The 27,874-nt window shown below is 39.6% G+C and overlaps 1 protein-coding gene across 1 annotated transcript in view; it reads right to left on the bottom strand.

Annotated features, from left to right (window-relative positions):
- Positions 1-16,848, bottom strand: part of LOC136861147 (zinc finger protein 830) — a 38,142-nt gene extending 21,294 nt beyond the window's left edge. The window contains exons 1-3 of the mRNA XM_067138803.2: positions 16,700-16,848; positions 4,479-4,711; positions 2,376-2,656 (exon numbers count right to left, since the gene is read on the bottom strand). Of these exons, the coding sequence (XP_066994904.2) occupies positions 2,376-2,656; positions 4,479-4,711; positions 16,700-16,821 (636 nt within the window). The 5' untranslated portion in view covers positions 16,822-16,848. The remainder of the gene's footprint in view (positions 1-2,375; positions 2,657-4,478; positions 4,712-16,699) is intronic.
- Between the last annotated feature and the right edge of the window lie 11,026 nt (positions 16,849-27,874).

The following is a 27,874-nucleotide window of genomic DNA, read 5'->3' as shown; positions in this document are numbered from 1 at the left end:
GACTTTCTCTGGTAACACTGACAAATTGAAAGAGACAACGAAGGCACCAGTGGCAACGTCTTCACCGCTGACCTTGCGCATAATGCGCCGGACGTGTATCACGCCACGGTTCTTCATGTCGTCCATCAACTCGTCGTCAGTGTTCGAAATAAGGTCGCGGTGAAAGATGACTCCGCGAACCAGATTCATGGACTTGTGCTCCTCCACTTTGACGGGTATTTCGCCAAAGTGATCGCACTTAAGCAACTGATCGGCTTGCAGTGCAGTGCGAGTCTTCAAAAGTAAACTACCGTTGCACATTTTCTAAAGATCCTCAAGTTCGCCGTAGACGCCTTCAATGTGTCTACCAAAAAGGATCGATTTCACCAGCTTAAAATTATGCCCATCGGTTCTGGTAGCAACCAGAAACCTAGGGAAGCTGGATTCCATTCCTTCACACTGCGCATGAACCTCTCTGGGAAGCAAAAGACTTTGTGGGGGACCACCTTGGGATGGGCGATTTCGTTTCAAAGCCATGCCCGAAACCATCCTCCCCGAATGCCACCACTCCGATCAGGGGTCTCTGTAGCCGAACCAAGCTGCCAAGGCAATACCCACCTGGTCATAGCAGGTAATGCCCGGGGTCCAATGTTGGACTATGCCTAATACGGGATGACTGAGGCAATGAGCACTAGGACTCCCTTCCTCCAGTCACTCACAATAGCATGTATCCCATAGCATATACAGAGCACTAAATATAGAGAAAAAATAAAAAAATAATTAATAATAATAAGTCCTTCTGGCATTCGGCTGTGCGGGGACCTGTGTTGTCAGGCGGATACTACTGCCCGGGTACATGACGCTCCCACCCGCAAGATTCCTGGATGGTCAATTGTGGGCTTTTGGGCGTAACCGCACATGTAAGAGGCCCATCTCCGAGCAGCACGCACATCAAAAATTTGCACTGGTCTACAAGTACCCTCAAAACACAATTAAAAAAAATAAAGAGGGGGACCATGGCCACATGACCCTTTTAGTCACCTTCTACGACAGGCAGGGATTACCTGTGAATGTATTCAACCCCTCCCATCCACAGGACGTCCAACACATTGTACCAAACCGCAATCCATGCCTGCGCCAAGGTCACCCCTTTTGTTGCCTCTTACGACAGGCAGGGGATACCGCGGGTGTATTCTACATGTGTGTCCCCCACCCACAGGGGGTGAATCAATCAAGAAAAGCACAATAAAAAAGAAGATTGATTGGAACACAGTAGAGGAGCAAAAATGGTGGTTGGATAGAGGAAGATGGAAATGGGAGTATGCCATTAACATACGGCCAGGCAGGGAAAATTGATGATGATGATGATGATGATGATGATGAGACAGTGTAACGTAAATGCTCTGAGATCTTTCATTAGATACAAGAAAATTCTTCAAAATTAAAAATAAAATATAAATAAAATATAAATAAAAATTTAAAAAATTATCCTGAACCTTGAGCATAGAAAACAAATAATCAACTGCGCTACTCAATTGGCCTACTCAGGCAGGATAGTCTTTTTAATATTTTGCAGTATAAAAGAAATTGTCAGATAAAGGCAACAATGTTTCCTTTTAATATGCCAGGCCACTGGTGGTGGTTTTTTTTTTTTTTTTGCTTCATGTCGCACCGACACAGATAGGTCTTATGGTGACGATGGGACAGGAAAGGGCTAGGACTGGGAAGGAAGCAGCTGCGGCCTTAATTAAGGTACAGCCCCAGCATTTGCTTGGTGTGAAAATGGGAAACCACAAAAAACCATCTTCAAGGCTGCTGACAGTGGAGTTCAAACCCACTATCTCCCGGATGCAAGCTCACATCTGCGTGCCCTTAACCGCACGGCCAACTCGTCCGGTAGACATAGCAGAGCTGGGACTGATGTGGACTGCACCCATCTAGATGAAGATGTTTGTCCTTGTCTCTTCCTTCTCTTACTCTTTATTCCCCACAATGACTTACTTGTCTTTGCATTTATTCCAATGTGTGTATAAAAAAAACCCTGGCACATACAGAGCATTATGGCTCTTGGTCTGCCCAGCCAGACGGACTGCGGATATTCGAGTGCCACGAGGGCAGAAGGACAACATTCTCCGACGTACTGCTTGGCTACCACTACCGGTTCCACTGCCTCTTGTATCAGACAAGTCCACAATTGGTCTCGGGAGGTTGAGTGAACCCTGTTTCAGTCCTTGGTCCAGAATCATATGACCTTATTAATTCCTTCCCATTACTTATGTCAAGGTTCAATAAAACAGCAAGTTATAACAATTTAGTTTTAAGTCAAAGTTCTTTTCCTGAGTACCTCAAAGAACAAAAATTTTGCATCAAAACCAAAAACTGTACTGAAGTCTTACCTTGGCATCTAGCATTGGATCGTCAAAAAAACCCTCAGGCAGAACTTCATCCACATTTTGTGGCTTAAGTGACTTTATATCAGTGGTTGGGGGTGTTTTCTCTGCTATACTTTCTTCTTCCTCTTCCGACTCTCCCCCTGAATCATCATTTTCAGCGGCTAATTTCTGAAGAGCATTTACATCAGAAGCAGTTACTGGCCCATTACTATTTAATGATATGCTATCTGATGAGTCAAAAAAGTCTGAAGGTACTTTTGATGGAGGAGCATTCTTTAAAATACCTATAACATATAAGATCAAAACTGGTATCACAATTTTGTAACAAAATATCTCAAGAATAAATTTTATGTACAAATGCAAAGATAAAAATTCCATAAACTGAAGAAGTAAGTCATGCAATGTTCACAAAGGAAAACACAAAAGAATGAATCTAATAGTAATCTTAATATATCCATCTTACCAGTACAATATCCACTTCTCCTTCTCTAAACTTAAGAGCTAAAAATAGTAGGGCATGTGGAATACAAAAGAAGGGAAAACACACACTAATTTAGTGTGAAATGTGTAAAAGAAAATATCACTAGTAGCTGCAGTTGCAATCCATGCTTACAGATTTCTTAAAGAGACAGTCACATCCCTGTGCTTTGAATTTTTGGAAAATCAGTAGGTTTCATGGGTTATGACTAGGAGGTGATGATTTTTAGCAGGTTGATATGTATGCTTAGCTTGTAATTTAGCATTTTATGTTTTGAAGAAACTGATAAATAGGTAATATCTGATGATAATATTAATGTGAAATTAAATTGCAATTTTCACACAGCTAATAGTAAAACAAAAATGCATAAAATATTATAAAATAGTACCTTTTCTTTAACACCTTCACTCCCATAGAGGAGCATGGTCGTTTAAGCACACCATCTTTTGTGATTCATAGCGGAATAAAGTCATTTAGCGCTCGTTCAGTGTAGCTCGCTCCGATATGCTTGTGTTTTCGGAGACCAGAAGAGTTTCACCTAGAAGTTTATTTATCTTCTGGTAGATGTCTCAAGTATCCTCTTTTTTCGACACTGTACAACCCTCCCTTTGTGTTCTTTTACCCATTGTTTACAAGCTAATTTTGATGCTTCTCAAACTGACTGAAATTGCAAGTAACATGGTTGTGTAGTAGACAAAGCTTCAAATGAATAAATTTTATAGTAATAAAAGTGATTCCGGTAGAAGAAATGTGTGATATTTTGCATAATAACGATAGGTGATGATCTGATAGCTTCAGATAGTGAAAGTGAAAGCAAGTGTGATTACATGCGCAATTTAAGCACTGAAAGGTTGAATAGTAATCTGGACAGGAACAAGAGCAGATTTCGAAGGAGACCGTAAAGTGGTGGTAGCCAAATTAAGAGTCAGTAAAATAACGAAGTTAATAGAAAAAAGGGAAAGAAAAATGAAGGGATGGAAGTTAAAAGAGAAAGAAATATGGAAAAAGTTTCAAGAGTATCTGAAGAAAGAAATTCCCAAAGATGACGTGAACAGTGTGGAAGAGGAATGGACATGTTTCAGAAATGGTTTTGTGAAGTGTGCAGTAAACACCTGTGGAAGACTATCAGGGAGGTGTTTACAGACTCAATTGTAATAATTGTAACGCATCTTATGTTGGTCAAACAGGTAGGAGCTTCCATACAACATATTTAGAACATGTTAACACCATGAAATATAACAAATTTTCGGCTACGAGACAGCACATGGGTGATACTAATCATAAGTTCACTAACATCAACCACGACATGAAAATTTTCAAAGTTATACAAAAAGGCCCCCTGCTCAATATTATGGAAAATTGTTTATCTATCTAGAACAGTTTTTCAATCCTAACTTCAATCTAGATGAAATTTCAGAGAAATCAAACATTTTATTTGACCTTTTAATTCCTATCTTTAGTATTGTTGAACTTACAAAATCTAACCCATCAAAAACGGTACTAATCAGCCAGTAAGAATACATGATTAAGTTAACAACCCAACAGTTTTCCAATTGTAATACCAGCCACAGAACATATCCAGAAGTAACATTGTACTGTAGATCCATTACAGCAGATATTTAACTTACCCTTAATTTTCTTAGGTGGACTTGGCACTTCATAGGAAGAAGGTCGCTTTAAACTTGATGGAAGAGGACCGGGAGCAACGGGCTTCTTGAATAGATTTTCACTTTCCTTTTTTCTTTTAATAAGTTGAATATTGTCTTTGTGCTGTTTGCTATTAATGTGAACAGCCCACACAGACTCATTACGAACCACATGATCACAAACAATACAAGTAAGCTGACCAGTTGGTGAGTATGTAAATCTGAGTTAAGGCAAAATAACTTACAGGAGAAACACTATAAAGATTTCCACATTGTTCATATAAGCTTACAAAATACAATTCTAATGTTTTATCGACGTACACTTTCCTCCTAAAACTTCACTACAGAATTTTATCATTCAAACAGATATAATATATATAATATACAATAAGCATAATATTGCATTTGTATCTTGTTTATTCAAGTAGTACTATCCCTACAATGACTTGAAAGAACACAAACCCCTGAAAAAGTATAGAAAATGAATTAATTTTAAACAGATTTAAAATTAAAATGTTTAATATTATCAAATCAAAATCAAAATCTCTTTATTTGCAAATGAGGTGTCTACTTCAGTGGCAAATGGTACACTAAAATACATTATTGTCAAGCACTAAATATTAAATTAATAAGAGAAGAAAATTTTCCCAAAATACAATATTATACAATTTCCGTTAACAATTTTTTCTATTAAACACACAGCTCATCCTTAATAAATTTATATTGTTTACAAAATTCTACTGATAATATCTCCTGTACTACTTACAAATATAGTCAACTGATATACAGTATGTGGAATTACTTCAAATGATACTATGCAACTGGTATAAGATTAAAATTTACATTGCATTTATTTATTTATTTACCCATTCTGGAACCTAAGTAGCATAATGACCTGCTGCATCTTAACCAGAGCCCCTTTTGTAACCACTTTTCAGAGTTCCTGAAGGGCCTTCACAGCTACCGTAGCGGTCCCAGGGCCCTCGAAGTCCCCACTGTACTTCACCCCTACAGGCAGTCCCCTACTTTGGCTGTCCAAACTCCTTAGACCAGGGGATGGAATTAATTTATTCACACACATTTTTTTATTTACAATAACCTGCACTGGTCGAATGCCCTCTAACACTTCATTTATTTTCTCTGTTGCTGTTTATTCTCTTCTTGAATATCTGTACAGATTTTGGAAAAGGATCAAACACTACCCCTGGTAAACTGTTCCACTCCTTCACAATGAATGAAAATTTACCCCAATCGCTTCTGCTAAAATTCCTTCTAATTTTATATTTGTGGTCAGTCCTGCCGATATAATTATTTTCCAACTGAAGCCTCTCACGCATATCTCCCCATGCTTCTTCTCCTGTATAGGCTCTATATAATCCTATAAGTCTAGTTTTCTCCCTTCTCTTACTTAAAGTTTCCCACCCAAATTCCTTTAACATTTCTGATCCACTACTCTTTCTCCTGAAATCCCCTGTTACAAATCTTGCTGCTTTCCTCTGCACACTATCTATTTCTTTTATTAGGTATTCTTGGTGAGGATCCCAAACACTGTTTGCATATTCCAATAATGGACGAACCATACTTAAGTAACTTTTCTCTTTTAATTCTTTGTTGCATCCTTTAAGTAGCCTCATTATGACATATAACGATCTGTATGCTTTCCCAACAATGTCATCCACATGACCCTTCCAGTGCAAATTACTTTCAAATCTCACACCTAAGTATTTGCACTTGCCATCTTTTGGGATAACTACCTCATCCAAAGTATATTCAAATTCAGTTTTAAAACTCCTGTTTGTAAATGTTGTAACAGTTGATTTGGCTCCATTAACCTTCATATTATTCTCTTCAACCCATTGCTGGATACTCTCAAGGTCCCTTCGTAATTCTGAACAATCCTCAATGTTATTTATTTCCCTATAAACAATTATGTCATCTGCATACAATCTGATTTTTAATGTTATATTATTCAATAAATAATTTACGTATATTAAGAAAAGTAACAGACCGATTATACTACCCTGTGCAATTCCCTTCCAAACTTTCTCTTCCTGTGATACATTATTTCCTACTTTGACTTTCTGAACTCTTGAATTTAGAAATGTTTTTATCCAACGTGTAACCCTTTTGCTAGTTGTTTTAAGTCGCACCGACACAGATAGGTCTTACGGTGACGATGGGACAGGAAAGGGCTAGGAGTGGGAAGGAAGCGGCCGTGGACTTAATTAAGGTACAGCCTTTGTGTGAAAATGGGAAACCACGGAAAACCATTTTTAGGGCTGCCGACAGTGGGGTTTGAACCTACTATCTCCCGAATACTGGATACTGGCCGCACTTAAGCGACTGCAGCTATCGAGCTCAGTGTGTAACCCTTACGTCCAATCCTATTCCCTCCAATTTCTTTAATAATATTCCATGTTCCACTCTATCCAAGGCTTTGGAAAGATCTATTGCTATGCAATCTAACTGGCCTCCTGAATTCAATTGATCTGGTATGTCCTGCTGAAATCCCACCAGTTGTGCCTCACAAGAAAATTTCTTTCTAAATCCATACTGGCTCCTTGTGAAGCAATTTTTATCATCACATATCCCTCTGATGTACTTTGATATTAAACTCTCCAGTATTTTACAAACTATACTGGTCAGGCTGATTGGTCTGTAATTCTCTGGTTTCCTTTTATCACCCTTTCCTTTATAAATTGGTATTATTATAGATTCCTTCCATTCCTTTGGTATTACACTATTATTTATGACATAGTCAAAGAGAAATTTTAAATAAGGCACTATATACCACCCCATCATCTTTAACACCTCCCCAGTAATCTGATCACTTCCTGCTGCTTTTCCTTGCTGAAGCAGTTGGATTTCTCTGAAAATATCTTCATTTGTGAATGAAAAGCTTCTTGTTTCCCTCTGTGTCTCTCCCTCACTATCTTCTGTTTCGGTTTCCAACTCCTGACAATCATCTACTGAATCTCTGAATTCCCTACTAAATAGGTTTGCTTTCTCAGTATCTGTTAAATAATGTTCACCCCCTTCTCCCACCTTTGTAGGAATTTGCATTCCTTTTCCTTTTTGATTCCTGATATATGAATACAGCTTTTTCCATTTCCCTTTGTGGTCATTACCCTCTTGAAGTATGCCATTCATATAATTCTCTTTTGCTTCCTTTTTCACTCTATTCAGTTCCCTCATTAGCTGTTTTCTAGTTTCTCTACTCTCCCTACCCTCTTTGATTTTCCTGTTTACTATTCTACATTTTCTTTTTAATTTTCTTATTTCCCTTGTATAATAAACAGGGTCTGAGGTCATTTTACCCTTCTTAACAGGTACAAATCTCTTCTCTCCTTCCCAAATGATTCCTTTAAATTTAGTCCAAAGTGTATCCACATTACTCCCTTCTCTTATCCAACAACTGAATTGTGATTTAAGGTAAGTCCCAAATTCAACAACTTTAGTTTTTCTGTACAATTTCTTGTCTTGTGTGACTCTCTTATTAAGCCTGTTTGGTACCAGTCCTACATCCATTATTACAGCCTTATGGTCACTTATTCCTTCAATGACCTCAGGTTTATCAACAATTTCCCATGGTTTATCCAAGAATACATCTAGTAAGTTACTGAGACGCGTTGGTTCTTGTACTACTTGTGTAAATCCTCCTTCCCAAATTAACTTATTTGCCAGTTTCTGTTCATGGGCTTCACTTGCAGCTCCATTCCATTCAACTTCAGGCAAGTTTAGATCTCCCCCCAATTATTACCATATCATTATTATTGTTTTTATGAGTATAATCTATTATTTTCTCAAATATTTCCATGTCTCTTTCCTCTCTTCAAGGCCTGTATGTTCCTATAATTCCCACCTCCTTCATATTATCACGAACTAATTTTATCCCTAATATTTCATCCATTTCATCGGTAAACCATTCATGTGAACAATAAGTTTCCTTCACCAGAATAAACACACCCCTCCCTTTTTATCTTCTCGGTCTCTAGACAGACTGTGTACCCTTCTGGAAATACTTCTCTATTACCCACCCCTTCTCTCAACCACGATTCCACTCCTATCACCACATCAGTCTCATAAGATTCCATCAATGTACCGAATTTTAATTGTTTATTTACTACACTCTGACAGTTTACCAAGAGCAATCTCAGACCCCCTTCCTCCCTAAAACTTGACTGTTGCAATTGGGTAACTTGAAATTCCTTACTTTCCTGAGTTTCATTTTCTAGTTGACTGAGCCAGCTTGAAGTACAGCTGGCTCTTTCTACTAGTTTTCCTGGTCAGTATTATAACTCAAGGGAGTTGCCTTTTTTACAGTACATATCTTAAGATTAATAAAATCTAGAACAATATTTGTTATCTTTTGTTTACCTGAATTGTTTAGATGAAGGCCATGCTTTGTGTAACAGTGTCTCTCGAAACTGCTGCTATCAATTACCTGTGTATTACGAAAATGTTTACAAATTTTAACCATATCTGTATTAACTTTGTCCACTTCATTGTTCACACATGAGTCTCTAATCAAATCATGCCTGTGGTAGTGATGGGCAGTCTGAGACAAGGTCTCGAGATTTCTCAGGATTTCTCGAGACTAGCGTAGGCACTATTTCTCGCGAGAAATTTTGAGAGATCTCGAGAGCGTTGTTCCCGCATTGTGCGGCGAGCAGCGTGTCGTAGGCCGACAGATAGTCGGAGCCGAATGTTGTTTGTGCCGAGTATGCGAATAGCCAACCACGGGCCTTCTCCATTTCGTAAATACGTGTCAACAAGCGACTAGGGCGTTCATTTCTACCGACGTCTATTTTGACGCAGTGTAACGTCATTATAAAGGACACGCATTTTGGCACTGTACTCACTGGTAGGTACATGAATGAGTGGTTTAAGTACAGAAACTGACGGCTACTGTAGGTACACGGACCTGGATATTCGAACTTGAGACGAGGCAAGATGCGCCTTGCTGCATATGTAACCACCATTACGCATGAGTGGAGTGTGTAATCTAAAATGCTTCAGTTTGCTCCAGTTCTTTCGATAGGTAGGTTTACATTGTTATCAGACCCCACATTCAATATCATATGACTACTGCTTGTGTTTACCGATATTTTGGTGACGAAGGAAATAATTCCTTACAATGTTATAGAGTGTTCGCATCATAATTGGGTACTTCGATATATGACGGTGCAATGTGAAATTGTGTCTAGTTGTACGCGACAACGTGAAGACGATGCACGAAACGTAACGTAAGTCGTGCATGTCGGTTATTTTGAAGAGATGTCACGTAGCACAGCCTGCTGTGTTGCTTGTTCAAAAGAAGTAAAATACGTCTGCAGAAATACTTCTGGGATGAAACAGCACTTACAAACGCATAATATCAATGAAGAGGAAATGAAATGGCGTATGGCTTTTAGTGCCGGGAGTGTCCAAGGACATGTTTAGGACGCCAGGTGCAGGTCTTTCGATTTGACCCCCTTAGGCGACCTGCGCGTCATGATGAGGATGAAATGATGATAAAGACGACACATACACCCAGTCCCCGTGTCAGACAAATTAACTAATGATGGTTAAAATTCCCGACCCTGCCGGGACCCCTGTGACCAAAGGCCAGCACGCTAACCTTTTAGCCATGGAGCCGGACAATGAAGAGGAATCGTCACACAACACCTCCGGCCCGGTCTGAATCACAAGAAGCTGCCCTGCCGACAACAATTGTGAGGCATCCAAATAGGTTTGCATCATAATAACAGTTATTAACAAATTATACGGGTTATTCAGCTAATAAGTCCACCTGAAATAACTCGTGAACAGTTTAAGATACAGTGGAACCTTAGATTGTGAGCATAATTCGTTCCGGCAACATGCTCGTAATCCAAATCGCTCGTATATAAAGCAAATTTTCCCATAAGAAACTATTGAAACTCGGATGATTCGTCCACAACACAAAAACATTTATTCGCATAACATTTCTAAAACAAAATATAACGTAAAACAATTAAACTGCACTTTACCTTGCAATAGAATTATTGTTGGTGTGAGGGAGACGAGAGATGACATGAGAAGAGTTACTGTGTAGCACGAATTTCACTAACGGAATCACTGCTATCGGTTGGCTCATTGGAAGTGTTTTCTTTTCGTACAACTTTAACGAGGAATCTGTCCAATGACTGTTGCTTTTGCCTCTTTTTGAGGATTTCACGAAAATGTGACATTGCATTGTCACTGAACAGATTCATCCACTGTAATCATCTCCTTCTTCCGACCAATTCCTTTTTAGCCTTCTTTTCATTCACAGGGCCCATCGTTGCAGAACAGTTATATCACAGATGGAAACAAAACATGTACACTCGTATGGTGTTGACTATGCGAGCGAGGCACGCCAACTGAAGTCCAGTGCGGGAAATGATTACACACACTTTCCCAGGAAAGAGAGTGGCAGTGGGAGGGGAAAACAAAGGCACAGGGGAGGTGGAAACGTACGTACACGTGACGCTCGTATTGCGAAACCTCACTCGCTTATCAAGTCACAATTTATTTAAAATATTTGCTCGTCTTGCAAAACACTCGTAGACCAAGTAACTTACAATCCGAGGTTCCACTGTACTGGCATTCTGTCTTCACTTACGTTAATGGTATTAGGAAGCTCATAGTTCAACATGCAGCGTTTATCCAGGCTTTTGACAAAATTTATCGTCACACACGTTTCCATATGAGAACTGCTGATGATAACTATCAAGCTTACACTTGTAGTTACTGGGACGTCGCACAGCTCGCAGCACACGAGAATCGGTCTCGAGAGCGTTGCCCATCACCCCAGCTGAACGAATTGGATCAAAGTCGGGTATTTTAGATTACACGTTCCACTCATGTGTAATAGGGGTTGCATATGTAGCAAAACACATCTTCCCCGTCTCAAGTTCGAATAATGCACGCCTCTAGTATCCAAGTACGTGTACATCCTATCTACAGTTATTCACAAATTATGCAGGGTTATTTAGCTAAGATGTCCACCCCAAATATGCCGTGAACAGTTTAAGATACTGACATTCTGCTTTCACTTTCGTTAATGGTATTAAGGGGTTCATAGTTAAACATGTAGTACTTTTCCAGGCTTTTGACAAAATGTATTGGCTCACACGTTTTCATATGAGAACGTTATTTCACGCAATGACTGCCAATGATATACTATCAAGTTTACAGTCGTAGTTACTGGTACGTCACACAGCTTGCTCTACAGGAAGATCTGCAACGTCAGTCTCGAGAGAGAGCGTTGCCCATCACTAGCCTGTGGGGCACGTTCACTACAAAGATGTTAGTGTGATTCAGCTTACCTAGTGTACATTTAAGTTTCAAAATGACATTCTTAGCGTCGTTGTGAGCTACGTCGTTCGTCCCGCCGATGATCACTACTGCATCACGACTTCCGAGATTTCTTGCTGCCTGTTCCGTGTTTTCCAATACCTTCTTTATTGGGGCCCCAGGATAGATGACGGCCGATGCTGCAATATCTTCATTGTTCATTTTCTTTGCAATTCCCCTCGCCTGGCTATCACCAAATATAAGGATGTTCGACACTTTCGCCGGTGCACTGTGTGAGATTTTAGGCCTAACGTTGCTGCTTCTCATAATGGATTTTGCGCTATACGTTTGACTGCTTCCCATACGGATAAGTCCTTGCATATTGCTTACTTCCCTCAGGGCTGAAAATCTATTTTTGGTGAAATTGTCAAGATAAGGATCCAGTATAGGCCCATGTTTGCCAGGAAAAATAATATTATTTCAAAAAGTTTTTATACCTCTTTTTTTACCTGCAGGACAGCAACGTGTTCATTATGAAGGCTAGGGACCTACCAACCCACCCCTAGAAATATTTTTATTTTTATAACCAAATATAAACTGAAGTATTCAAGCTCTTTAGGATTTTTCAATTGTGAAATTACCAGTGTTTCACCCCAGTGTGGCAGTGGTCTCATCAGCTGGATTGTTACACCTTTCCAAGACGCTGGCAGCTAGTGAACTACTGAGACACCACCACAAGCCACTTCTATAGGATAAAGCAGTGACAGAGCAGGTATGTATTACTCGTGCAACCTTTAGCGATACCTGGGCTCCCCAGTGCTAAATCGGTAGACCTCGGTTATCTTTGAGATTCGTAATGGCAACCTTTGAAACACAAACTATGAATCACTTATGCATACACTTTACGTACTAGTACTGTTGCTGTTTACACAGCAAAGCGAAACTATAAAATTCATGCTAGGAACAAGATTCACATCGAGAAATGTTATATAATGTGTGTGTGACACACTTGTTGGCTTAAGATAATAACATACATACATTATCATTATAGACTGTTAGGCCTTTCAGCATTCAGTCTGCAAGCCTCTGAGAATTTACTAAACGTTGCCAGAATCCTCGATTTCCAACTAGTGTTGTGGCCTCATTTAGTTCTATACCTCTTATCTTCGCCTGTTGCCATTTCTTGATGGATGCAGTATTTTTGTATCCGTCTCTTGGCACAGGCTAGAGCAAAGTGTAGCTTCCACCGAAGTCCTAGTCTCATCCATGGCTGTGACAATATGGAAGCTGCTGGGGTATGGGTGGTGCTGAGTAATGACATTTGGGGCACAACTAGTGCCCGCAGTGCCCGAGTGTTAGGAAAGGTGTTGCTCATAGGATCAGTCGTGCTGCAGTGGCACCTTCTGGTCCAGTGAGGAAAGCAATGGCAAACTACCTCACTCCTCATCTTGCCTAGTACGCCTCATTTGGGCCCTGCCATTGGTTTTTGCAGTTTCCCCATAGCTGCATAGCCTTTGGTGGTGCTATTTGAGGATCCAACCAGCCTCTGGGCTGATGACCTAACAGACCTCTTATCTTTAAATCGTTAAAAACCGAGTCTAACCATCGTCGTCTTGGTCTCCCTCTACTTCTCTTACCCTCCATAACAGAGTCCATTATTCTCCTAGGTAGCCTATCCTCCTCCATTCGCCTCACATGACCCCACCACCGAAGCCGGTTTATGCATACAGCTTCATCCATCGAGTTCATTCCTAAATTAGCCTTTATCTCCTCATTCCGAGTACCATCCTGCCATTGTTCCCACCTGTTTGTACCAGCAATCATTCTTGCTACTTTCATGTCTGTAACTTCTAACTTATGAATAAGATATCCTGAGTCCACCCAGCTTTTGCTCCCGTAAAGCAAAGTTGGTCTGAAAACAGACCGATGTAAAGATAGTTTTGTCTGGGAGCAGACTTCCTTCTTACAGAATACTGCTGATCGCAACTGCGAGCTCACTGCATTAGCTTTACGACACCTTGATTCAATCTCACTTACTATATTACCATCCTGGGAGAACACACAGCCTAAATACTTGAAATTATCGACCTGTTCTAGCTTTGTATCACCAATCTGACATTCAATTCTGTTGAATTTCTTACCTACTGACATCAATTTAGTCTTCGAGAGGATAATTTTCATACCATACTCATTGCACCTATTTTCAAGTTCCAAGATATTAGACTGCAGGCTTTCGGCACAGTCTACCATTAAGACTAAGTCGTCAGCATAAGCCAAACTGCTTACTACATTTCCACCTAACTGAATCGGTCCCTGCCATTTTATACCTTTCAGCAGATGATCCATGTAAACTACGAACAGCAAAGGTGAAAGATTACAGCCTTGTCTAACCCCTGTAAGTACCCTGAACCAAAAACTCATTCTACCATCAATTCTCACTGAAGCCCAATTGTCAACATAAATGCCTTTGATTGATTTTAATAATCTACCTTTAATTCCATAGTCCCCCAGTATGGCGAACATCTTTTCTCTTGGTACCCTGTCATATGCTTTCTCTAGATCTACGAAACATAAACACAACTGCCTATTCCTCTCGTAGCATTTTTCAATTACCTGGCGCATACTGAAAATCTGATCCTGACAGCCTCTCTGTGGTCTGAAACCACACTGGTTTTCATCCAACTTCCTCTCAACGACTGATCGCACCCTCCCTTCTAAAATGCCAGTGAATACTTTGCCTGGTATACTAATCAATGAGATACCTCGATAGTTGTTGCAATCCTTCCTGTTCCCTTGCTTGTAGATAGCTGCAATTACTGCTTTTGTCCAATCTGAAGATACCTTACCAACACTCCACGCTAATTTTACTACTCTATGAAGCCATTTCATCCCTGCCTTCCCACTATACTTCACCATTTCAGGTCTAATTTCATCTATTCCTACTGCCTTATGACAATGGCGTTTATTTACTATTCTTTCCACTTCCTCAAGCATAATTTCACCAACATCATTTTCCTCCTCCCCATGAGCTTGGCTGTTTGCAACACCACCAGGATGATTTCCTTTTACATTGAGAAGATGTTCAAAATATTCCCTCCACCTCTACAGTGATTCCCTGGGATCTATTATGAGTTCACCCGAATTACTCAAAACACTGTTCATTTCCTTTTTCCCTTCCTTCCTTTCTTTATTACTGTCCAGAAAGGTTTCCCTGCTGCTTGACCTAGCCTTTCCAGGTTATTACCAAAATCTTTCCATGACTTCTTTTTGGATGCAACAACTATTTGTTTCGCTCTGTTTCTTTCATCTACGTACCAATCCCTGTCTGCCTCGGCCCTTGTTTGGAGCCATTTCTGATAAGCCTTCTTTTTACGTTTACAAGCTGCTCTCACTTCATCATTCCACCAAGATGTTCGCCTTTTCCCATCTTTACACACAGTTGTTCCTAGGCATTCCCTTGCTGTTTCCACTACAGCATCCCTGTATGCCACCCATTCACTTTCTATATCCTGAACCTGCTTACTGTCTACTGTTCGAAACTTCTCACAAATCATATGCATGTACATCTGTCTAATTTCCTCATCCTGGAGATTTTCTACCCTTATTCATTTGCAGATAGACTTCACTTTCTCTACCCTAGGCCTAGAGATACCTAGTTCACTACAGATCAGATAGTGGTCTGTATCATCGAAAAATCTGCGAAAAACTCGTACATTCCTAACAGATTTCCTGAATTCAAAGTCTGTTAAGATATAGTCTATTATGGATCGGGTACCCCTAGCCTCCCATGTGTAGCGGTGAATAGCCTTATGCTTGAAGATAATAAACGTTTAGAAAATTCATGTCGATCGATCATATTATCGATTCAATTCACATTTCATTTCCATTCAGTTGGCAGTATTACTGGAACCGGGAGAGCTCCCTCCTTACTCCTCACCCCTGTAACACCTGGTATCACTAAAAGTTGCGCGAGTAATACCTCCACTTGTATAAATGCCTGTCTTTGGCTGTTATATCAAAACCACTGTATGAGGAAATGAGTATCCATAAATTCCATGGAGCTGAGACTCAGAACATAGGCCTACTGTTCTAAAGAGGGATGTTAAAAAAGTATCTGTTATCACTCAGGTTTCATGAAAGTGAATGGACCTGATGACCAATATTAATAATTGGTTAATATCTGTCTCTCGCAACTAAGCACATTACGCCAACCAACTGTGCTGGTGATCTGATCCTTCAATATTGAGCACAACGGTGAGCACTTAATCAACCACACAGCTAGCAGAACTGATGACTATAAATTCTCAAACACTTAATCTAATATAATTCAATAAAAGTCAATATGAGTTGAGTAGTTAATGGAGCACAAGGACAGCCACAACTTGGAATATGTTTGATTGCCTTATTCATGAAACTACAAACCAGAACACACACTGGGTAGTTAACCAGCCCCATGTATGGACTGTTGACCAATGTCATACCAGCCATAAATTCCAAAGGCAGTGGGTTCAAACTCTGGAGTAGACTTTTCAATTGAACTTCAGAACAAAGCTGGGCTGGTAGCTAAATCCAGACCAATACAAACTCCAAGGGATTAGAAATACACACCCCCAGACGTACAGCAGTAAGAACATCCAACTTACAAGTGTCAGTCCATAAGGCAAACCACAATATCTTATAGGTTAGCCGCTGACTAATTACGTTTTACGAACTAGAGTACGACCACAACCTCCAACGTGCACTGTAAGTTTTCTTCAGTTATCTGGAATGAAAACAATGCATGTCACTTTACAGCTCTCTTGCTCACTACCGAAACTGATATTCTCCATGCTTTGCCCCTCAACGTTTACAATCGATTTAACAAAACAAAAACATAACCTAAAAATATCAATATAAAAGGATATTTTGCTAGAGGCGATTCTATTTTCTTCACAGTTTGGGATAATATTCGCTTCTGTTCATTCATAATACGTCTCAAGTCATTTTGGGTAACCTTCTTCTTGCCTAAGTTCAAGGAAGTGGACATAATGAGCACAGTACTTCACCTACTTGCCCACAAAATTCGCAACGAGTCAAAACAACACGCAGATTCGCATCTGAGTTGTCACTTGTTAGCTGATTGAAAACAAAAACACAGACAAAATAAGGAAAACAGGAGAGAATCAAAAGCAGCTTTGCCAACGGAGATATTTTGGAGTATACGAGTTTTAAATGCCGTAAAATGAGAATGTTAACATGCAATGCACAACTTAATTTTGTATCAAGTAATATTATTTCCATTTTTATGTCATTTTTGAGAGTCTCACTTAGTTGTTTCCCCGAGGAAGTATAAAATAGCACCTTCTACTCCATCTGATTTGCAGGCTGGCACATTAAATAGTCAACTATACAGTTTTTTACTATAGCCTCTTGCTATTCCCTTCTGAGTTGTAAATCACTTTTGCGAGATGTAATGAATCAAGAAAACGTACCACATAAATTTCCTAACAGTGTTCATCGTTTTTTTACTCAATTTCTGAGGGGCCACTGCCTGTTTAATTTAACTTGATCTATGTCATATAATTTTTAGAGTTTGGATGCCTGACAGTTGCCATGGGAACCAGATTGGCGTCAATGTCAGTATTTCATTTTTTTAAATATATCTTTATTTTCTGCTTGGCGACCTTTGACACGTGATGACAAGGTGTGCAGTAAGAACGGCGGTGGCAGTAAGTTACATGGGTTTCACTTCAGATGAATCGCCATGAACAGCGTCGTATGCCTTCACTCCTATGGACACTGTGGAGAGGTTTGGAATTGAATCCAGGTTTTGGCACGCAATTTAGTGATTGTATATCACCACCTCTCCTAACCTTTTGACCAACATTCTGGTGGTGAAATTATTTTCGAACAGCGGGGTTCGAACCGACTAACCACAGTGTCAGACACAGACTTGCCAATTTCGATTATGCCACCAGGCAGGTTCTAAACTGGAATATTAGCACAAATTATAGCACACCACAGATACCTTGCAAACTGAGATTTTTGAGGCACTGGATGATTCGCAGCGTGAGATTCAAGTCAATAACAACTGCTTTGTAGATTTGGTCTATGAAGTACAAGCCTGATGACGCGATGTGGATAAGTGTTGCAAAATTTAAAACCATTGTTCACAGGGCTTTTTTTTTTTCTCCACAAACCTGGCAGAAAAAAAAAAATCGCACGTGTAGAAAAATGCTCAAGTTTTTGTATCGTTTTTTAATCGTTCAGGTTTTGAGGCTAATAAAGTAAGATATGGTATGAAAAAAATATTTTGCCCAGGTGATTTTTTTTTTTTTTTACATGTGGCTTTACATCGCACCGACACAGATAGGTCTTATGGCGATGATAGGATAGGAAAAGCCTAGGAGTGGGAAGGAAGCCGTAACCAAGCCACAGACCCAGCATTTTCCTGGTGTGAAAATGGGGAACCATGGAAAACCATCTTCAGAGCTGCCGACAGTGGGGCTCGAACTCACCATCTCCCAGATGCAAGCTCACAGCCGCCTGCCCCCAACCACATGGCCAACTAGCCCACTATATCTAAAACTGCCTAAGCGGAACAATACCTTTATCTAGGTGCATCAGTAAACTAAAAACTATCGGATCAAGTTCTTTTAATATATAACTGAATTGAATGTGCTCTTTTGGTTGCACTGCAAACTATTGCTTAATGTGCCTTAATATCGATTGCAGTGTGGCTTGGTTGTTGATGAGACATCTGATGTAGTTGAATGGCTCAAAGAAACTGGACTGTAATTTATAAGGGATGTGGGAAAATGTCCATCATGAACTTATTTCTCTTTCTTTGTTTATTCACTGATAAAAAGTAGAGAAAAACACTTCTAAAAAAGCCATTGTAATGTTAGGTCCATGACAAATTATGTCTATTGATGAGATGTTTTATTGTGTGTTATCTTCTTTTTTTCTTCGAGGAACAAATGAATGTTCTTGCTAACACTGCCTTGTAGAGTAGTAACATTTATGACAAATAAAAATTGAGAAGTAAAATTGGCAATGATGTCATAAGTTCTAATATGTGAATTATATAAATGGTAGGCCCTACACGGGAAAAAGTGGGAATGTCAATGTAAAACAAAAAATGAATTTACACTACCCATATATAATTTATGGTCAGGAGAATAGTTTAAGACAATGTCCAATTAAGTAAAGGGAACAGTCACTGAAATATAACAAGTTTCAGAATACATGTACAACTGATGAAAGGGGAATGTCACCACAGAACAAGAAACAAAAAGGGAATGTCAGCTTGGTATGTGTCAGCACTGTTTTACACGATGCCGAGTTGAGTTAGGGAGAAGAATCCCAATAGTCCTGTGTCATATGAAACCTACCAGAAAATATTCTGTAACAAATTTAATACAAGTTTTGGATATCCTTGCATGGATACGTGCAGTACATCTGACACTTATGCAGCTAAGGTTAAAATTAGAATGTCAAAAATAGAATCGCTTAACAATGATTGTGCAGAGCGTAAGGAAATTGAAGCTCAATTATATCACTCGGGCATTCAAAACAAATTGCATCTTAAAGAAGCTGAACAGTTTTATACATGCAAATGACTTTCAAAGCTCACTTCCAAGAAAGATTTTGATAGGGAAGCAATAGCGATGGATTTCCAAAAGAATTTATGCATACCTAATTTATCCATTAATAACGCATATTACCGTAGAGAGCTCTCACTATTCTCCTTCAATATACATGTTTTGTCTAGTGGACACTCTGTATTCTATACATACCCAGAGACATTTGCACATAAAGCATCAGATGAAGTGAACTTGGTGACGAGATAAAACACTTCATAATCTTCTGTGATTCTATATGTGGACAGAACATGAACTGGACTGTTTTCAGATTTCTCTACTTTGTAGTACATCATGCCAAACACCTCGATTCTGTGAAAATATTATTTCCAATTCGTGGGCACTTGTACTTAGAGTGCAATAGAAACATTAATAAAAAAATTTGCAACTGAAACGCCAGAAGACTGGGTGGATAATTTTGGGAGTGCCAGAAACAAGCCCTTTCCTTTCCATGTAATCAAAGTTAATCAACCAATGATTCATCAATGGACCACGTTTTTGACTCCCTTGTACAGAAAAGTTTGCCCTATAAAACTCGACCTATAAGGGAACTTGTCATCTCCATTGAGCAGCCATAATTCATGGAATACAGAGACTGTTACAATAGCCATTGGGAAAGACCTGTTGTAAATGCTCCAAGCCAACTCCACACTTCCCAGAAACACCAGTTAGTGAGTTCGTTCCTCTAGAGTCATCTTATGAATGTAAGTACAAGCGTTAGTGTACATGAAGTTGCTCTACATTCGTAAACATGCTGGGAATATTAGGATTTTAAATGTGTAATTTATTTCTATTTCAGGTTTACATCCCATCTCTGCAGCAACATTTTCTGAACTGCACATCCTTAGATCATTTTGTGGACCAGAAGGAAGATCCTTCTTTGATACACTTCCTCACTATTAATTGACAGGGTAATAATGTTTTATAGGTTTTGTTAAAAGTGACATTTCTCTTTATTTCTGTGATAATGTGTTCATAAGACTGACATTCCCCTTTATATTCATGACAAATATGTATTTACTTCACTTCCATTTTTTTTTCAATTCATCATCATCATCATCATCATCATCATTTCCCTTTATCCAGCTGAGCCGGGTAGGGGCAAATATGGTTCCTCTCCACTTTCTTCGGTCTTTCCACCACTCCTCCTCCAACACTGTGTCCCAGTCCAGGTTTCTTTCTATAATGCTGCGTTGGATGGTATCCTTCCAACTCAATCGTGGTCGTCCACGGCCTCTCCTTCCTTGGATTTGCATTTCCATCACCTTCTTTGGCATTTTTTCGTCGCTCATTCGCTTTATGTGCCCAAACCATCTTAGTCGGCTCTTCTCTATTCTATCATTCATTTTTTCCACTCCAATTTCTTCCCGGATTTTCTCATTCCTTATTTTGTCTCGTCTACTCTTCTGTATCATACTCCTCAAGAATTTCATTTCGGCTGCCTGTATTCGACTCTCATCCTTCTTTGTCATTGTCCAAGTTTCTGCTCCGTAAGTTGTTATGGGTACGTAATACATCTTGTACATAGTATCCTTTGCTTCCATTGGCACATCTTTGTCCCATAACATATTTCTTACACTATGATAGAAACAACTTCCAGCTTGAATCCTATTACTAATCTCAGCATCCAGTCGAGCATTCTCCATTAATTCACTCCCCAGGTATTTAAACGTTTCCACTACTTCCAGGGGCTTGTCTGCAAGTCTAATCTGACCTTTCCCTTCTTTCTCCCCTCTAGTCATAACAAGAGTTTCAATTATAAAACTTAATTCTATATTTTCATTATTTTACCTATGTACAATACCAATACATTAGGCTAACCTTACATAATATTATACTTTATGTACATGTATCATTGTATTAAAGGTTGAAACTTTCAAACTGAATTATCTCAGTTTGTAGAAAATATGACATTCCCCCTTTTTCCCGTGTACCCTTCATATATGGACCACGGGAACTCCTTGCAAACCTTTCTTGAAGTTATGCTTTGGCTGCAGTCTTATCAAGGATAGTAAAATTAGCTGGGAGTTTGAAAAGAAAAAAAGGAGAAAATCGGATGTTGAAATGTAGAAAACCTTTTAGTGGTGTTGGAAAGATTGAAAAAAACAATCAAATGGCTCACCTCCCCATTGGTCCTGTTGTGCTTGCTCTGTATATGCCATCTGAGTGTATGTGACAATCACCTGATCTGTAACAAGGACAAGAGGGAAAATGGAGGGGAAAGTATGGGTAGTGTTATTGGGAATGGAAATGCGGTTTCTTTTAAGTAACTTTTCTTCATAAATAAAAATTAAAAACCTTTTCTAAAAGTATGTTTACATTTTCATTTATGTTGAAGTTGGGGTTCTGTTTCTGATTTGTATTAATATAAATTAGTTTGAGTATTTTCATTAGTTTACCTTTATTTAAAGTGTTCCGGGGTTTCCGTGGAACGCAGAGGTGAAAGAAGGTGCCGGCGTGAATGGGTCTAACTACAATGTCAAGAATTGAATTAAAATTTTAACAAAGGTTATATTTTTTAATAAAAAACAAACTTAACAAATTTCCACAAAGGAAAAATAACAATCAGGTACAATGCCAAACTAGAAACCAGATTAGGAAAATCCAAGATTCAGAACCTTAACACTTCGGGGTTTAAGCCCCTAGTTTTACAATATTACAAATGGAAGAAGAATTATTTGGTTAAGAGCAGAAATCCCCAATTCATGGAGCACTTGATCACAAAATCTAATATCTAGCCTTCCAGAGGCACTCATTACAGTTACAAAACTTGGAAAAGAGCTAACAGGCGCTCAGTTTCTTACTGCCTACTTAAGGCAACATCAACTTACAAACACTGGCCTCTCAAGGCACAACCTGCGATATGAAAACTGATTTATACAGGGGTATTTAATACCCAACCTACGGGGGCCTTCATAGAAAAGGAACAGGTTAAATAACTGGCCCAAACAGAAAATGAATGGAGGCACACTGCGCTTCAGTATAATGAACTGGAAAAAAAACCTAAAGGGCCCTAGGCCGAAGAAAACAGGGGCTAATCCCAAGCTACTGAGGTGACTCATATAGAAATTACTTTAACACATTACAGAAGGAAAAACAGTTACGAAACGTAGTTACATCAAACCAAGATGAAGGTGAGCTTGAGAGGGTACATCACACTCTATCCCCGATTTACAGTTAAAGATTTTATGAAGTTTTTACATTAGCCGGCAGAAAGTTACATTTTTAGAAAAGTAGGTTACATAGTTAACGATTTGGACCTTTCCCTCGGGTTAAACTGCGGAGTTAGCAAGAAAGAAAGATGTTATGTGGCCATTACCTTGTAGATGTACTGCTGACCGATGAAAGAGGCCACCCGCCTCCTGCTTTGACACACACACTCAGCATGATGATGATCAATTGGCCAAGAAACGAGAAAAGCCGCAGTTTATAAACCCTCAGGGAAGGTTTGAGATCATTCAAGATTAAACTAGCCACACCCTCTCAATTTTATTGGATAAATTCAAAAGTTACACTTAGAACCGAATAAGAAGCCTGTGATAGGTTGAAAATTAAATACAGAAATTAGGGATTGGCTAGATTCAAAACTGGCAGAAAGAAACAGGAAATATTGCCAATCTAAAAATAAATGAACACCATTCAGTTACAAAAACCTAGAAATACAAAACTTCTTTAAATTATAACTTCTTACACCTCGCACGATCATAGTTTTTAGTAGTGTCATCTGTGGCAGACTGTCCAAACTTCTTGAGGTATGTCAAACAAAACAAGTAGAATTCACTCAGGTTAGGAAACTGCACAATAACAAAATTACTCAATATTTTAGTGGCGACATCTTCTGATTAAAGTTCCAAGTTGGTGTAGTTTCAGTTTCACTGTTTTACCAATAGAGGAGTTTGTTTAGGCGCTAGTTTTTAATGTGCAGCGTTGAGGTGTACCTGCCCGGTACATAAAGTATGAAGGATTGTTACGTTTTTCTCTGTAGTGGTAAATTTATGATTTAAATCTGCCATGTGTGACCGAATATCTGTTTTGTTTTATGACATTGGTGTGTTCCAGGTATCTCATTGAAAAGTATTTCCCAGTTTGTCCAATGTAAGAAGTTTCACAATCTCTACATTTAATCCTATATATTCCAGAATCTATATATTTTATTTTATGCTATAGTATGGCAATTATAAAGTAAACGTTGGTTGGTGTTGTGCGTTCAGAATGCTATTTTAAAATTAAGTCTCTTGAAGATGTTGGTAATTTGGTGTATGTTACTGTCGTTGTAAGTGAAGATGGGAATTTTCTTCTTGTTGCTCTGTTTTTTACTCTTTACTCAAAAAAAAGTGAGTGAGACTGAATCATGGTGCAAGTCATTGTCTCAGTACAGGCCATGAAGGGTCTTGAACGGGTGGAAGGTAAAGGCATCCACTATCCGTAACCTCAGCACTTGATGGGGTAGAGTGGTTAGCTCTATGTCCAACCGTCTTTGCCCCCAGGAATTAACCTGGTACTCATTTTTGGTGTAGACTGAGTGAACCTCAGAACCATATGCACATCCGGAAGTGGAAATCTCGCTTATTAAGTTTTTCGACTCCTGATGGGGAATGAAACCCATGCCCTTCTGGCTGAACCGAGCATGCCTTTACTGCCTCGGCCAGACAGCCCCTGAATCATGGTGCAATAAAGCTAATACAGTGAGCTCGCATTTGCAAACAACAATATTCTGTAAGAAAGACGCCAGTTACTCGACGAAACAATCTTTACCCCTGTCTGTATTCAGACTGATTTTGCAGTACGGGAGTGAAAGCTGGGTGGATTCAGGATATCTTATTCATAAGTAGAAGTAACAGACATGTAAGTAGCGAGAATGACTGTTGGTATAATCAGGTGGGAACAATGGCAGGAGGGGGTACTTGGAATGAGATAATGCTAAATCAGTACACACAAACTGACCTCAGTAGTGCATTCATATCGTGTGAATAGAGGAGAATATGTTACCATGTTTCATACTCGTGATGGGCAATGTTCTCGAGACAGATTCTCCTGTGCTGCGAACTGTGCCACGTCCTAGTAACTATGAGCGTAATCTTGATAGTATTATATATTATCACCAGTTATTGTGTGAAATAACGTTCTTATGTGGAAAAGTTTGTGCCAATAAATTTTGTCAAAAGCCTGGAAAAGTATTGCATGTTCAGCTATGAGCCTCTTAATACCATTAACGAAAGCGAAAACAGAATGTCAGTAGTATCTTATACCGTTCACAAATTATTTGAGATGGATGTCTTAGTTGAATAACCCTGTATAATGTGTTAATAACTGTGGATAGGATGTACACCTACCTGGATACCTCACAATCGTTGTCAACAGGGTAGCTTCTAGTGATGCAGACTGGGCAGGAGGTCTTTTCTGTGATGATTCCCCTTCAGTAATATTATGTGTTGTTTAGTGCCGGATCATCCCAGAAGTAGCCTATTTCTGCTAACACATTTTACTTCTTTTGAACAAATAACACAGCGGAGTGTGTTATGTGGCATCTTTTCAAAATAATCCCATGTTCATGACTTACGTTGCATTGCGGACATCGTCTTAAAGTTGTCCTGTACAATTAGATACACTTTTGAGTACCTAATTATGACACAAACACTCTATAACAGGGCCTCTTAGAGCACATGCACCCATGCACTGCACGGCGCAAGGTGCAGGAGACGACTTCACTAGGTTGACCAGAGTGCAAACCCCCACTCCTCTTTCCCTACATCTGTCTTACCCGTTTGAGCTGTCTCCGCTTTCCCCACCTTCCCCGCTGTTTCTCCCCTCACTGCGAAATGTTTACGTGTGGTGAGCGGAGACACTCAGTTGTATGGAACAGGTTACTGGTGTTATAAAAAAACTCTTCTTTCAATTTCGTTTGAGGGTCCCATTCTTGATTTACGAGTTTCAATATAACAGAAGAGTTTTATATATCTTTAGATCAGTACGCCAATCCCAATTGCAATATAAATGAAATCACAGAAAAAACTAATATTTTCAATAAAGCCATCCCCGCCCTAAAAAAATGACTACCTCAACATAATCAATCAGCAGAACATAGCACATGCCATAGAACCGAACGACATGCCCAGCTCCCTACTCCCACAACAGCAACTCTCCCTACCCCTCTGTTCACTCCCCTCACAGCAGCGGACACAAGCCCAGAGCGTATGCGAAGCAGTACACGACAAGCCCTCAGATTGAACGGAACCCAGCCATGACAACAACAGTAAGTACACATTCACATCAGCATGCACACACATACACGGGCATTCCTTCAGCTTATAACTCTATACTTTCACTTTATCTTTCACAGACAACTATAACACCAGCACACAGATATACACGAGAAAGGAGCCACCACAATAGCTAACATCAAGAAAAATACACGAATGACCAAGTCCATATCATTTGCTTCCAAACTCGAGGAATAAGACTTAACTCACAGCTGCACATACTTACCTCTGTCTATACAATCTGATTTTGTTAACAACAAAAGCAGCTTATCATATATACACGTGAAGACATCATTTAAGTAAATAGTAAGACTTCTTGAGAGGCCTACAACATTACCGACGATCGCAAGCACCAGATTATGGACTCTAAAACAGGAATAAAAATATACGCAAGACACGCACAATCAAGTCCATGAAATGTTTTATACTCATTATTTAATGTATTTTAATATGTTCTGTGTATTTTAAAGTTGTTTATTGCATTTGTACATATAACTTAGATTTTTTTTTAGATTTTTGCTAGTTGCTTTACGTTGCACCGACACAGATAGGTCTTATGGCGACAGTGGGATAGGAAATGCCTAGCTTCAAGTAGCCTATGCAGTGACCTCCACGGTATGCATTAGCCATGCGTCTTGGTAGGTGTGCTAGGTACCAACTGATGAGCCCAGAAACACTGGCAACCAGGAATGAGTTAGCTGGAAAATTTATAATGTCCAATAACGGACCATTTATATTGGTATTATAAATTTACTCATTCGGAACAAATATTTCAGGTTCCCTATGGGAATCAACAACTTTATATTAAAATTTATAGAAAAATATTTGGCCCATGGTTTGATCCTATCTCTCGAAGCTGGCAGAAAAGGTCTAATTATGAGATTTATACCCTCTCTCAATAACACACTATAATGGGTGTGGTAGAATCCAGACTGTGCTGGGCTGGACAGGTACTGAGGATGCAGGATAACAGAGCACCGGTAGATCTATACAAGGGATCTATTAATGGGAAAAGACCTTCAGGAAGACCCCAAAGCACCTGGAAAAAGGAGATCAACAAGGTATGGCGGACCCTCCAACCTGATAACTGGGAAGAGCAAGCTTAAGATCGAAAAGGATGGAAGAGGATTGCGAGGTCAGCATAGGAAATTCACGTCCCTCAGAAGCCTACGGAGTGATATGATATGAAATGTGAAAAGCTTTACCACCAGATGTACCACCTAAAGTCTCCACTGGGATATGTAGTTCTCTGAAGGAATGCCCGCTCTTTATCTCATTTTTTTATATAAAACCATCTAATGCCTTTCCATATGTAACGCCTTAGCAGCCTCTGAAAACTACCAAACTCCACGTTTTAAGGGGACTTAAAATTTGGAAGGAGAACTTTTGGGGGGGGGGGGGTGTTTAAAATGGCACTCTGCCCCACTAAGATCATTTGCGGGGAGGGGGGCAGAAAACGCCTTGCCCCCATAAAGTCGACACCACTGCCCATGGTATCCCCTGCCTGTCACAAAAGGCTACTAAGAGGGGCTCCATGGGGGCTCCTAATCTCTTCAGTGGCAGATCCGATAAATTCTCGGGTGGCACATGCTTGTCCATGATGTGAACTCCCGAGAAATTCTAGTTTACCTGCAGTGTTCATTTCGCGATCACCCAAAATGTTTTTGGGTGTTGTAATCTCTGTGGAAAACGTTTTCCAGCATTCTCAACAGATGGCAGGAGGGTTTCCAGCTGCATTCATGAAATCTTTGGCCCTTTGGACTAAAAACTCCCTGTGGGTGAGGGCGGTAGAGTAACACCCACAGTATTCCCTGTCTGTAGTAAGAGGCATTTAAAGTGGCCCCTTAACTTGGAAGTGTGGGTTGGCGACTACGGGACCCTCAGCTGAGTCCTAGTATAGCTTCCACTTGTGCAAGGCTCCTCACTTCCATCTATCCTATCTGACCTCCTTTGGTCAACTTTTTTCTTTTCGACCCCGACAGTATTAGGTTTGCGAATCCTAGGGAGTCTTTCATCTTCACACCCGTTGTCTGCCTTGTCTTCCTTTGGCCGATACCTTCATTTTCAAAGTGTCTGCCTTTCCACTTTTCTCTTGATTAATATTAATAGAGGATGGTTGCCTAGTTGTTCTTCCTCTTAAAACAATAATCACCACCACCTTTGGACTAAAATATAACTTACCTTGTCTCCTTTACAT

The sequence above is a fragment of the Anabrus simplex genome, chromosome 1 (genome assembly GCF_040414725.1).
Source record: "Anabrus simplex isolate iqAnaSimp1 chromosome 1, ASM4041472v1, whole genome shotgun sequence".
NCBI classification, from domain to species: domain Eukaryota; kingdom Metazoa; phylum Arthropoda; class Insecta; order Orthoptera; family Tettigoniidae; genus Anabrus; species Anabrus simplex.
Note: the sequence above shows the minus strand (reverse complement) of the source record. Positions and strands in the feature narration are given on the sequence as shown.